At 42.4% G+C, this 12,994-nt stretch overlaps 1 protein-coding gene across 1 annotated transcript in view; it reads left to right on the top strand.

Moving 5' to 3' along the window:
* Positions 1 to 12,994, top strand: part of MARK4 (microtubule affinity regulating kinase 4) — a 3,074,992-nt gene that overhangs the window by 659,861 nt on the left and 2,402,137 nt on the right. The window contains exon 5 of the mRNA XM_044080464.1: positions 8,732 to 8,797. Within this exon, the coding sequence (XP_043936399.1) occupies positions 8,732 to 8,797 (66 nt within the window). The remainder of the gene's footprint in view (positions 1 to 8,731; positions 8,798 to 12,994) is intronic.

The raw sequence follows: 12,994 nt of genomic DNA, 5'->3' as shown, positions 1-12,994 counted from the left end.
GATCAGTACATAATTTATTACAGGGGAAGAGAAAAACCCGCAACAATGAGGTCTCTGTTGTATATTGTGCAGGTGGTCATGATGAGAAGGGGAAACACTAAACTGCTACATTGTGTCATCTTGCTGGAGGGTGCCTTGCTGACATTACTGAATGTGATATTTTGGGGGGGGGGGGGGGAGAGGAATGTCCTGATTGTGCTGCACTAAACCTTTTCAGTCTTGCTGCATGTTATGATTGACAGGGCCAAACAGAATACATAACAGAAGCTATTTGTCCACTACTGGGGTGGCATGATTACTGCACAGGCAACCGGGACTGTGCACTGGGCTCCATTATACTATGTCACACAGTGCAAGCTGTGTTGTGCATTAGTATGTACATCTATATATATGTGTGTGTATGTATATATATATATATATATATATATCTCGATATACACACACTCCTCACCACTCTCGATATATACATATACATATATATATATATATATATATATATATGTACACACACACACACACATCTCTCTCTCTATATATATATGTATATATATATATATATATATATATATATATATGTGTGTGTATATATATATATATATATATATATATGTATATATATATGTGTATATATATATATGTATATATATATATATATATGTATATATATATATATATATATATATATATGTATATATAGCTCACATATATTTATGTACATATCCTCCTCACAACTCTTTTCCTACTGACACTATCCTGCTCCTATCTGGAGACATCCATCCCAATCCTTGGCCTGATATCCCCTCTACCTTTGCCTCTGTGCCCCCAAGTACCCAACCTCTCCTCAACATAAAGTTCCCACAAAATACCTTTCCCTGTATTCCATGAACATCAGAAGTTTAGTCAACAAAGTCAGTAAATTCCATGCCTGGATGTCCCATCACTTTCCTGGTATCATAACTCGCTGTGAAACTTGGCTGAAACCACACATTCCTTACAAACACTTTCTACCCCCAAGGTACCACATCTTACATCTTGATAGATCCCAGAAAAAAGGGTGGAGGAGTCACTATCATGTTCTCTAACTACCTTACAGTAAACTCCCTAGCTGTTCTGACCTCCTCTGCCCCACCAGCCAAACTGCTAATTGCAAAATCAGTGCCCACAATGTAATCACTATAGATGCAATGTACATACCTCCTGGGTGATAGTATCCCTGTACTTGAAAATATTCTCTCCTGGCTCACTCACTTGCCTACTGAAACTGTAATCTTGGGTGCAGTCAACATTAATTGGCTACCCCTCTTCTCAGGTTCTCCTAACTCCTGTATTAATTTACATGGGTTCTCCCAATTAATCTCCACTCCTTCTCACACTAACAAATCTACTAATTCTACCTCTGTACTTGACTGGATACTAGTCTCTCACCCCCATAAATATCACTTTCCAGAAACACTTCCCGATGTGGTGGTCATTGATCACTGTCCAGTCAAAGACCTCAAATTATCGCCACATTATACTAGACCACACAAGTTCATAACTTGTTGCAGGCTGACAAATTTTGACTTTGATAATTTTAACAACCATCTCTCAGCCATTAACTGGTCCTTCCCAAAAAAAAAACACTGCACCTCGGTAGCACACTTAATACTCTCTTGATGTGCTTTATACACCTTGTCCCTGACATGGTCCAGAGAAAGTGAGCAGGAGGTTTGTTGAGCTTAGCAGACTAAGTGAACTGGCATGGGTTTCAGGTTCAGATGATGGCCAGCTGCAAGGCAGGGGCAAAAAATGTAATGTACATACTGGTAACAGAAAGAAATGGCATTGCCTATTTGCTCTCTTTCCTTATGCAGCTGTGAGCCTTTAGCAACTGTGATGTTAGACTGCAGCTTCTCCAAAACACGCATGAAAGCATATACATTCTTAACCATCCATATCCCTCTTTGCAGCATGTTCGATTTGTCAAGCACCCCCCTTACATTCTGATGTTAGAACCGAAGTTTGTACCTTAAGTCTGAAAGCCATGATATCCTTCAAGGATGCATCTGCAGTCCTTACATATGGGTTGTCCTGCCTCAGGCAGCCCTTCGGTCGGCCGGATTCCAAAGTCTGGGTCCGGCGTCGGCTGATGTCGCCCCTTTCCCGACGTCAGAGCGCCTGGGATATAAAAGCGTCAGCCGACGCCATCTTCCTCAGTTTTCTTGCCGCGTGGTGCCCGAAGCAGAAGCAGTTCGCAAGTGCCGGTCGGCCAGCTCCTGTAATTTCAGCTACCGAAGACTTCAAAAAGCTAAGTACCCCGTTGGAGACTCTTTCTTGCCTCACCCGATGTCAGATCAAACGGTTAAAGTTAATAATTGTTTAACTTGTGGGAAACAAATACCTCATATGGATTTCCACTCTTACTGCCTACCCTGCCTAGGCCCAGCCCACGACGTCTCGGCCTGTGCAGCCTGTGCTTCCTTCAACAGACGCACTCTTAGGCGTCGGGCGGAGTTTGCAGAGGAATTTTTTGGGGAAACTTACTGTTACATTATGCCATTGGAGCTTCCGACTCCTCATTTACCCAAAAAACGGAAGGACAAGGACCGACACACGGACCGTGGTTTCGGCCGAAACCATGCCTAGGCCTGCCGCGAGTGTCTCGGTCTCTGCCGAAACTGAATCCTTGGTGCTTCCGACCGACGAAACCGCACAACCGACTACCTCGGTCCCGGAGGCCTCCACTGAGTCGGTCATAGAATTTCCCTGTGAAACCGGTGCTCTGGAAATTTCCAACACCATTCCTCTGGATAAAACTATTCCAGCACGTGGGGCAGCCAGGCCACCTGTATCCATGTCCATAAAGGCATTTTCTCGTGCTAAAGCTGCTAAACAGCCAAAATCTCTCCCTCCCAAGGCTACTCCTCAGGGATCCACTACCGGTTCACAGATTTTAAGTTTAACTGAGGACCTTATTTCCTTAATTAGGGGCTCTCAACCACATCCGGACAGGATCTCTCAACCTCCTCTAGACAAAAGGCCCAGGGTTGAGCACACAGATCCCCAGTCTTCTGATGAGGCCTCAGATGACTCTGCTCTATCAGACTACCAGGAGGAGGCCTTTACGGCCTACGAGGATTCTGATGCAGAGGAATCTATTCCCTCGGCCTCCCCTCCTGAAGATTTGTCCTTTGGGGAGACCCTTCACTCCATGAGAGAGCATTTCAAATGGCAGGGCCAGGAATTCTCTGATTCCAGGAAGAGGTTAAGGACTTTTTTGCATTTACCTCAGCATAGACCTTTGACTATTCCTCCTGTTTTAAATGTCATTGATGATGTGAGTCTAGTATTTCCCCTGACTCCCTTCCTCCGGCTCCTGTCAAACCCAACAGGTATTACAGGGTCCCGGACTCGCATCATTTCCTTTACAAGGGCCACTCTGCTGACCCAGAAACTATTTCCTAGGGCCCTAAAGGGGTTGCAACCACCACTACTAAAAATCCTCTTCCTTCTGAAAGGGAGTCTAGGGCTTTAGAGAGATGGGGTAAAAAAGTGTATACTTCTTCCACTCTTTCTATGAGGGCATTAAATTGTCAATTCCATATGATACAGTACCAAGAGTATTTGTTAGATGAATTGCATAAAAAACTATCTTCGCCTGAACCCCTAGATCGCAAGGCACTTCAGGATCTGGTACATAACTCCCAGCAGGTTAGCAACCATTTCTTGCAGTGTGGTTATGATGCATTGGAAGCTTCATGTAGGTCAGCAATGACAGGTGCAGTCATACGTAGACATGCTTGGCTGAAGGAACAAACTCTGCCAGATCATGTTAAAGCAAAACTACTGGATGCTCCGCTGGAAAAGCAAAAGTTATTGGGCTCCACGGCTCAAGAGGTCTTAAAGAAATTTGAGGAAAAGGCTAAATCAGTACAAACAGTCAAAGATTTTCTCCAGGTCCAACCACCAAGATTCAGCAGAAATTGGCCTTCCAAGAATTGGTCCTTTCCAGACACAGACAGATCTCAAAGAGGCAGAAACAGGCGTGCCAGAGGTAGAGGGTAAGCTCGAGGCTCCTACAGAGGACGTCAATGGCAGCCTCCTAACCACAGAGGTACTGCAGGGCGTACAACCTCTACACAAGGACCATCTCAATGACTTGACTTTGACCCCGCCAACCAGGGCTCAGTTGGAAGCACCTTTAGGCGGAAAGCTATCTTTATTCTCAAAAAATTGGCACAGTATTACAAAGGACAAATGGACACTGCAAATAATAGACAAAGGATACAGATTCCATTTTCATACATTACTAAAAAGGTAAGGCATGCCAAACCTACCACCAAACCAAAGGGCAGAGGCTTTCAAACAAATTTCCAAACTGCTACTAATGAAAGCAATAGAAAGGGTTCCTCTCACAGAACAAGGCCAAGGATTTTATTCCAGACTATTCCTTGTTCCAAGAAAAGAAAAGCAATGGAGGCCTATTCTGGACTTGTCCGCACAGAATACTTACCTCATCGTGCCAAAATTCAAAATGCTGACCTTACAGCAACTCCTTCCCATGCTGGGCAAGGGGTCCTGGCTGGTAACTCTAGACCTCACGGAGGCATACCTGCATGTCCCTATCAGACAAAGTTGCAGAAGACACCTCAGATTTCTTGCAGGTTCAGAGCATTATCAATTCTCAGCATTACCCTTTGGCTTATCTACTGCGCCCAGAGTATTCACGAAATGCCTGACATCAGTAATTGCACATTGCAGACTTCAGGGGATTCAAATATACCCATACCTGGATGACTGCCTCATACAAGCGGACAGCCAGCAAACACTGGTAAAACACTTAAACTATGCCATCCGACTACTACAGGCCTTGGGATACACAGTCAACATTCAGAAATCAAGACTTGTTCCATCCCAATGAATAATTTTCCTGGGTGCGAAACTGGATACAAACACCCAAATGGCTTTTCTCACAGAAGAAAAACAAGCACAGTTACCGGATTATTTCAGAAATCTGACAACACAAACCCAGCTAACTGCAAGGAAAATCCTGCAGGCCCTGGGTTTTATGGCATCTTGCATTCTTCTGATTCCACAAGCAAGGCTGCATATGAAGAAACTACAATGGTACCTAAGGAGTCTATGGTCTCAGCACTGTCACAGCCTAGAAATTTTGATCTCCCTCATTCCATGCCTTCAAAAGGAATTCCAGTGGTGGGCAAAAGCAAGCCAGTCAAACATGGGCTTGCCTTTCAGCAAGCCACTTGCCAGCCAAACCGTTACAACGGACGCCTCAGACCATGGATGGGGAGCACACATGGAGGGCAGATGCATTCAAGGACAGTGGACACAAAAAGAATTGCATCTGCACATCAACCAAAAGGAAATGCTGGCAGTGATAGATTCCATCGAGGCCTTCAAGCACTTCCTGCACTGAGGTCACCTGTTAATAAAGACAGACAATACCACAGTTATGTGGTACATAAACAAGCAAGGAGGTACCCATTCATACCCTTTTTGCAGGCTGGCAATGAATCTGTGGGAACTTTCCCTAAAACTCAATATAGAGCTACAATCCCAGTTCGTACCAGGAAAAGACAATGTACTGGCGGACAGCCTGAGCAGAAACATCATGGATCCACATGAATGGATGTTGCACACAGATATTTTTCTCCAGATAACACAATCATGGGGAAGGCCGGACATAGATCTTTTTGCCTCCCACCTCAACCATCAACTGAGGAAATTCTGCACAAGGGCATACCATCCTCAAGCATGGAAAGTGGACGCCCTCTCCTTCAGCTGGAATGCTCTAACAGTATATGCATTCCCACCGCTGCCATTAATGACCAAGGTCTTACTGAAGATCAGGACAGAGCAACCAAAAGTAATTCTGATAGCTCCGGACTGGCCAAGACAACAATGGTACCCACTGTTAAGGAGCATGTCACGCACGAAACCTTGGCCTCTACCACAATGGCCGCTTCTACTGACACAACACAATTACAAGACTCTGCACTCCAGCCTCAAAACCTTACAGCTGACAGCCTGGAAAATACCTTGACTCCTCGCCAGGATAAACTATCCAAGAGGGTACAGGATATCATCATGGAAGCCCGGCGTCCTTCCACAAGAAAAGCATATTCAGCAAAATGGAGAAGATTTCGTACCTGGAACACCACAAAGGGTCAAGATCCTGCAGTCATGAGCATTCCACATATTCTGGAATACTTGGCTGAAATGCTCCATAATGGCCTTTCTTATTCATCCATAAAAATTCATGCTTCAGCAATTTCAGCAGAGTACAACACTGATCCACCTGTATTCTCTCATCCTCTACTAAGGCAGTTTCTAAGAGGGATAAAAAACATCAACCCTCCAAGGAAACCACCAGTGCCTACATGGGACCTTAACTTCATGTTGGAAAAATTAACTCTTCCTCCCTTTGAATCAGCAGCATCTTCAGAACTACAATTCCTATCTTGGAAGACTGCCTTCCTTCTGGCTATAACCTCAGCAAGAAGAGTATCTGTGTTACAGGCCCTCATGGCAGTACAGCCATTTCTCATTTTTCATCAGGACAGAGTCTGTTTGAGAACCAATCCTTCATTCATGCCAAAGGTGGTATCCAGGGTTTCACTGAACCAAGCTATTCACCTGCCGACCTTCTTTCCAAATCCACAAAATAAGGGAGAGAAACTTCTGCATACTTTGGACATCCACAGACAGTTGCGCTACTACTTGGACAGAACTAAGACTTACAGAAAAACTGACCAACTCTTTGTAGCATATGCTGCTGGTGTACAAGGAAAAGCAATTTCCAAACAGACAATTTCAAAATGGATAGGAAATTGCATTCGGTTCTGCAACTCCTTTCATGGAAAAGCTGTGCCAGCTAACATAAGGCCTCATTCCACCAGAGCAACAGCCACCTCCACAGCCTTCTTAAGAGGGGTGGCTGCAAAGGACATTTTAGAAGCTGCTACATGGAGCTCTGTGCATACATTTTCCAAGCATTACAACTTGCCCTTATATTCCAGATCCAGAGCAGGCTTTGCTAGTGCAGTCCTGCAGGCCATGCTAGCTACACCATCCTTTTCTTAGGTCCTACCTCCCCCAGCTTGGCTATGGTATTCTACCCATATGTAAGGACAACAGAAGCATCCTTGAAGGACATAGTACAGTTTTGTACCTACCATAAATGTAGATGTCCGATAGGTATGCATCTGCAGTCAGGCTTTCCCTCCCTCCTACCCCTCTGTGGTATACTATGGGTACATATCCCTCATTTTAGCTAGCGGGGGTTATCTTTTATGGTGTATTTGTTTATTATTGATGTGCATGTTTGAAAATTTTGCATCTCTCCAAATTTAGCCTTACTTAGAGGGCAACTGGCATCTGGGACAAGAAAAACTGAGGAAGATGGCGTTGGCTGACGCTTTTATATCCCAGGCGCTCTGACGTCGGGAAAGGGGCAACATCAGCTGACGCCGGACCCAGACTTTGGAATCCGGCCGACCGAAAGGCTGCCTGAGGCAGGACAACCCATATGTAAGGACTGCAGATGCATACCCATCGGACATCTACATTTATGGTAGGTACAAAACTGTACTTTTCCTTTCTTTTGTGTCTTTCATCATTCAATTTATTGTACAACACTGCAGCGTCATTGTGTTATTTTTCTGCATCATGGTCTCTTTTGCTCTCTTGTCCTTTACTGTGAAAAGCTTTAGTCCCTCCATTGTTTTCTTGTATCACTTAACCTTCTACAGTACAAGGTATATGATTTGTTTCACAAATGTATGTATATTTGAACAAGTGCAGTGTGTGCATGTGTGTGTATCTATATTTATCTATAGCTATATATCTATACATACACATATGTATATATATATATATATATATATATATATATATATATATATATTTGTTAATCGGGTAGTGTCCGAATGGGTTGAAAAAAAAAAAAAAAAAGTTTTCAGTGGCGATCCGGGCAGAAAAGATATTTATGTAAGTTCATAGATTACTACTAGACTAACTGCACTAGTCAGCCATTTTAAGCCTAGCCAGTTATCCCATTTGAGAAGCAAACCCTGCACCTTGTGTTTGTAAGGCAAATGCCTTAACCATTATGCCAAACCTAATCCCCTAAAGGTGCTTATTTATATATTATGTAAAAAGCATAGGTATTGTTGTATTAGCCGATCAGGAAATTAAATATCACTTCCTGCTTTCTCGGTTTAAAAAGGAAATTTAAAGAACTGCACTTCTGGCTTCTCAGCAATGCGGCTTACTGTTCTGAAAAACAGTAATTTTACTTTTTTGGGGGTATCTTTACACACTTCAAAGACCGAATTCCAGCCTTTTGTCACAGTTTTGCTGCCTTTGATGTGCTCCATGACTTAGCCCCAGTTAGCATGATAAACTCCATGCCTCTGGCTTCATCCTTAAAGATTATACTCTAGAAGAAGAACTAACTTTCTGATGATCTTGCCACTGGGAACCTCCTTTTATACCATGGTAGTTGACATTTAAGAGCCTATTATTGGCTAAAACAGAGTACTTTCCTGGTTGGCTGTTGAGAATGTTACCACATATGATATTGTTGCACACATTTAAAGGCACAGTATCCAGTTTCTCTAACCATCTGATATTGCACATCTGTGTTTGTATTTATATACTGTAGCTATCATGTGATAATTTCAGTGAACCAGTTGCTTAATTTTAAATACCACTTTTTTTCATTTTCTAGTAAAATTGTTTGAGGTGATTGAAACAGAGAAAACTCTCTACCTAGTTATGGAATATGCCAGTGGTGGTAAGCGCATGCCTTTTTAATTTTTTTTTCTTAAAGTGACATTGTTTAGTGCAGTATTAAGCAACAACATCGCCTGCAGGTTGCCCAAACTGCATTTGTAGACTACATTCTGGAGGCCAAACAGTCACCAATTTGTCTGCACATCCTTAAAATGCTGCATTGTAGGTACCAGGCTATCTGACCCACATTTGCTGTATTGTTTTTCACGAGGCACTAGTCTGTTTAGGCACCTGCATGCTTTCACAGCTTGAGCACCGAGTGATTTGATTTGTTAAATGTGTGTTTGCAGTCTCCAAATTCCATAGTAGATGAGGACTTCTTGGACTGAATATATTTGCAGTTTTTAACATGATTATAGTAGATTCACTCAAGGAATGTTGCTCACAATCCACTCAATGAATCATAGTAATTGGCTTTAGCATGGGTTTGGGGGGCAGTCTCCATGCCTCATCTCTCCTTGTGGTTACTAAATTAAGGTTAGCTGAATTTTGATCGACATTCCATGAATTGGCCTCAGTCCAGTTGACAAAACTGAATAAATGTGCCATCTTAATTTTATTAGTACTGCTAACAATGTTTTGCTGCATTTGAAAGATTGTTTTCTTTCTAAAACTAGAATTGTCTTTGCATTATACTGTTTCAAATTCAGTGACATTTGAAATCAGAAATTTCTAAAGTATGCATCAAAAGTAGCACAAAACACCACACACACTCCTACACCCAGCCCCAAGAGCAAAGTCGCAAACCAACACATTACCCATGACTCTTGTCATAGGGGACTCCATTATATGATATACAGATGCTACACTCACCAGACTGAGGAAGAAGATAATGGTTAATTGCTTATCTGGTGCCAGGATCCACCAAGTTACACATTTGTTCAGGTTGCTGCACCACAGGTACCAGTATGATTCTGTTATAGTCCTTGTGGGAGTTAAGAGTCTGATACCTACTTCCCTGAACTGTACGAAGAAAGACATAGTTGATCTCTCTGTCTCTGGCAGATGTGCGTCTTGCATTGAGCAGCATTCTACCTTTCCCAAGGATGATGCCTCAGTATGAACAAGATGATTGACTTCAGTAATTGGCTTAGTTTCTGGTGTCTTTCCATGGGATTCGATATTTGTCAGCATGGGAGGACATGATTAATAGACCATAATGCTTTGCAAAGGATGGTCTGCACCTGTCTCCCCTAGGCTTCCAAATATTAGCTAAAACTTTTTCCACTGCCTTAGAACCTTTTTTTATACAATGCCAAATTGACAAGCTACTGACATAACAAATAAAACCCAAAGAACTTGAGAGTGCTACTTGCTCAGTGCTAGGAGCCTGCAAGAAACTCCACATACTACAACCTCTCCTTAATTTGGCGAATGTAGATTTCTTTGCCATTACCGAGACAAGGTTTAAGTTCAGAGAAAGTACTCCGGCAGTGCAAGGCCTTGCACATATTTAGACTTACAGCTGCACAGGCAAGAACAAAAGGTGAAAGATTCTTAATCTATATTAGCCATAAGCATAACTGTACATTGGTTAAACAGGAAGATGGCCTGGAATTTATGTATGTGAAAATCACCATAAATAAAATCCCATACCGTACCATATCCTAACAAGCTGTATATCACCTTGTATGTCCCTAGAATCCCGTAGTTTGTCACTAGACCTGCTGGAGACATTCACCAGTAAACCAAATATCCTGTTGCTGGGAGACTTTACCCCTCTGTAGACTGGGAAACGTACAATGCTTCATACTCACAGCCACAATTATTCCTGTACTTTGTCACAAATACCATTGACCAGATAGTGCACACACCCACCAGAGGTTCAGACATGAAGAACTTAGTACTCACCAATATGGGAGAGAGCTGAACCATTAACACCCCCACAACCTTATCTGCAAGACCATGGATTGAATCAGCGTGGACCTTATCAACAAAGATGTAGGTAATCTACAAACACTTGACCCTACTCAGTGTGGATTTGTCAAAGGGGAGATCATGCCTGTTAAACATGGTGGACTTCTTTGAGACAGTCATCAGAGCCCTGGATAAGGGTAAAACTGTACACAGCCTACCTGGACTTCGCCAAGGCTTTTCACACAGTTCCCCACTCAGGTATTATTGACAGACTTGCCCAGCTAGGTATCAACCCTCATATAGTTAGGTGGGTTGCTAAGTGACTCATCAATAGAACCCATACAGTTAAAACAGGTTAATGCACAGCAGACCCGTAACCAATGATGTTCCACAAGAATCAGTCCTGGGACCTGTACTGTTTGTAATCTATTTCTTCGAAGTACAAGCAAAAACTAGACGCTTGCGGCTGACAAAGTTTGGTGACAACTGCAAACTGGGAGCAGTCATAGAATCCCCAAATAGTGTCAACATCCTACAAGAGGGTCTTAAGCAAACAAATGATTGGTACCAAAGTCACAGCCTTAACTCAATGCAAAAAAAATGTGTTATCATCCCTTTTGATAAGAGTGATATTCCGGTTAACTACCACATCAGTAGAAACACCCTAAGCATGCACTCAGTGGTGAGAGACCTGGGCACACAGGTTGACTGCAACCTTACCTTTGATCACCATGTCTCCACAGTGGTGAGAAGGGCATTATATATTGCTCATCTCATAATTAAGGGCATTGCCTCCAGAAAAAAAATAAGTTGTAACCTCCCTGTACTCTTCCCTCATCAGACCAATAATTGAGTACAATGCTGCTTTTGGTATGTACCTTTCTAGGCACTTGCAGCAACTGGAGGGACCACAAAAGTTCCTTACAAGGAGAATTCAAAGTCTACAGCATGTCATATGTGGATCAGCTGAAATCACTGTCACTTTACTCGTTTTCATACAGACTACTGAGAGGTGATCTCTGCTTTGCATATAAGGCAATCTACGTCCAATGACTCATGGGTTACTCACTCTAAAGACCTTAACTTGGTGTGTGACATTGTGGTATAATGTTTGTTTTTCATATTGTTGGAGCTTTTCTCCCCGGGCCTCCGCTGAAAATAGACCTGTGTCCAGTTGGACTTTCCTGGTAAACAAATGTTAAATAAATAAAATAAATATACTTTATATACTATATACTATATATATATATATATATATACTATAATATACTATAAATAAATATTCTTCACTCATTGTAATAGATAACAATTTGTATGTTTCCTATGTAATAAGATACCTTATGTTTATGTAATAATTTGTATACGTGGAGCTTTTCTCCCCGGGCCTCCGCTGAAAATGGACATGTATCCAGTCGGATTATCCCGGTCAACAAATGTAAAATAAATAAATAAATAAAATAAAATAAAATAAATACTCTGTCTCCTACGGCTTAATGAGAGGCAGTCTATGGCTGGCATAAAAGGCATCCTCGGATTTGTCTCTGATAGACGTTTTGCACATCTGCAAAACAAACATCAGAACCACTAGATCCAACAATTTAAATTTTGCTTGTTACATCAATAAGACACGGTGAGAGAGCTATGTGTCTCAAAGGATCCACAGGCTCTCCATCCATGTGAAGCAGAGTCCAACCCTAACCCTGTTTGTGTAACCTTGACTGGTGGATGGGAAATCAGAAATTCACCCCAGGTCTGGTTCCCATGTCTCTGATAGAGGCAGAGAATAATGCCCAAACTGACATACTCATCCACAAAACCTCTCCAAACTTCCTAATTGGCATACCTCCTCTTAATAAATATCCATGATACATAGGGACACAATTAGATTGGGTTCTAGGCTTGTAAAGACCCTGGTGGTCATGGGAGCATGTCCTGGGATAGAACATAATTTTGCTGAACACAAAAAGAGTTAGGTGTGGATTCAGTAAAACCTACATGGTCTGCTAAGACCATGTGCTCTTTGCACCACAATGTGCATATGGTAGTGCATCATTTTGTATTTAGTAAGTGGTTCTACATGACAAGTGGAGCCACGCAGACATTGTAAACATCTTAGCATGCTAATTACAGCATAAGCAGCTGAACTGTATGCTAGTCAACCAATCCAAGATGGAAGAACTATTCAACAAGCTATAAAGCAATCGTATAGACTCAGGGTATGGATTGGAGCTGTGGCTGATGATGTCCAGCAGAAATGCGCACACACCCACTGAAGAGTACTATAATGAGGTACATGCTCAAACTAAAGATATCACAGAACGTGTGTTTGGGCTGCTGATGC

This window comes from Protopterus annectens, chromosome 1.part0, assembly GCF_019279795.1.
Source record: "Protopterus annectens isolate FY-2018-M chromosome 1.part0, PAN1.0, whole genome shotgun sequence".
In the NCBI taxonomy this organism is placed as follows: domain Eukaryota; kingdom Metazoa; phylum Chordata; order Ceratodontiformes; family Protopteridae; genus Protopterus; species Protopterus annectens.
This window is presented reverse-complemented; position numbering and strand designations above follow the sequence as displayed.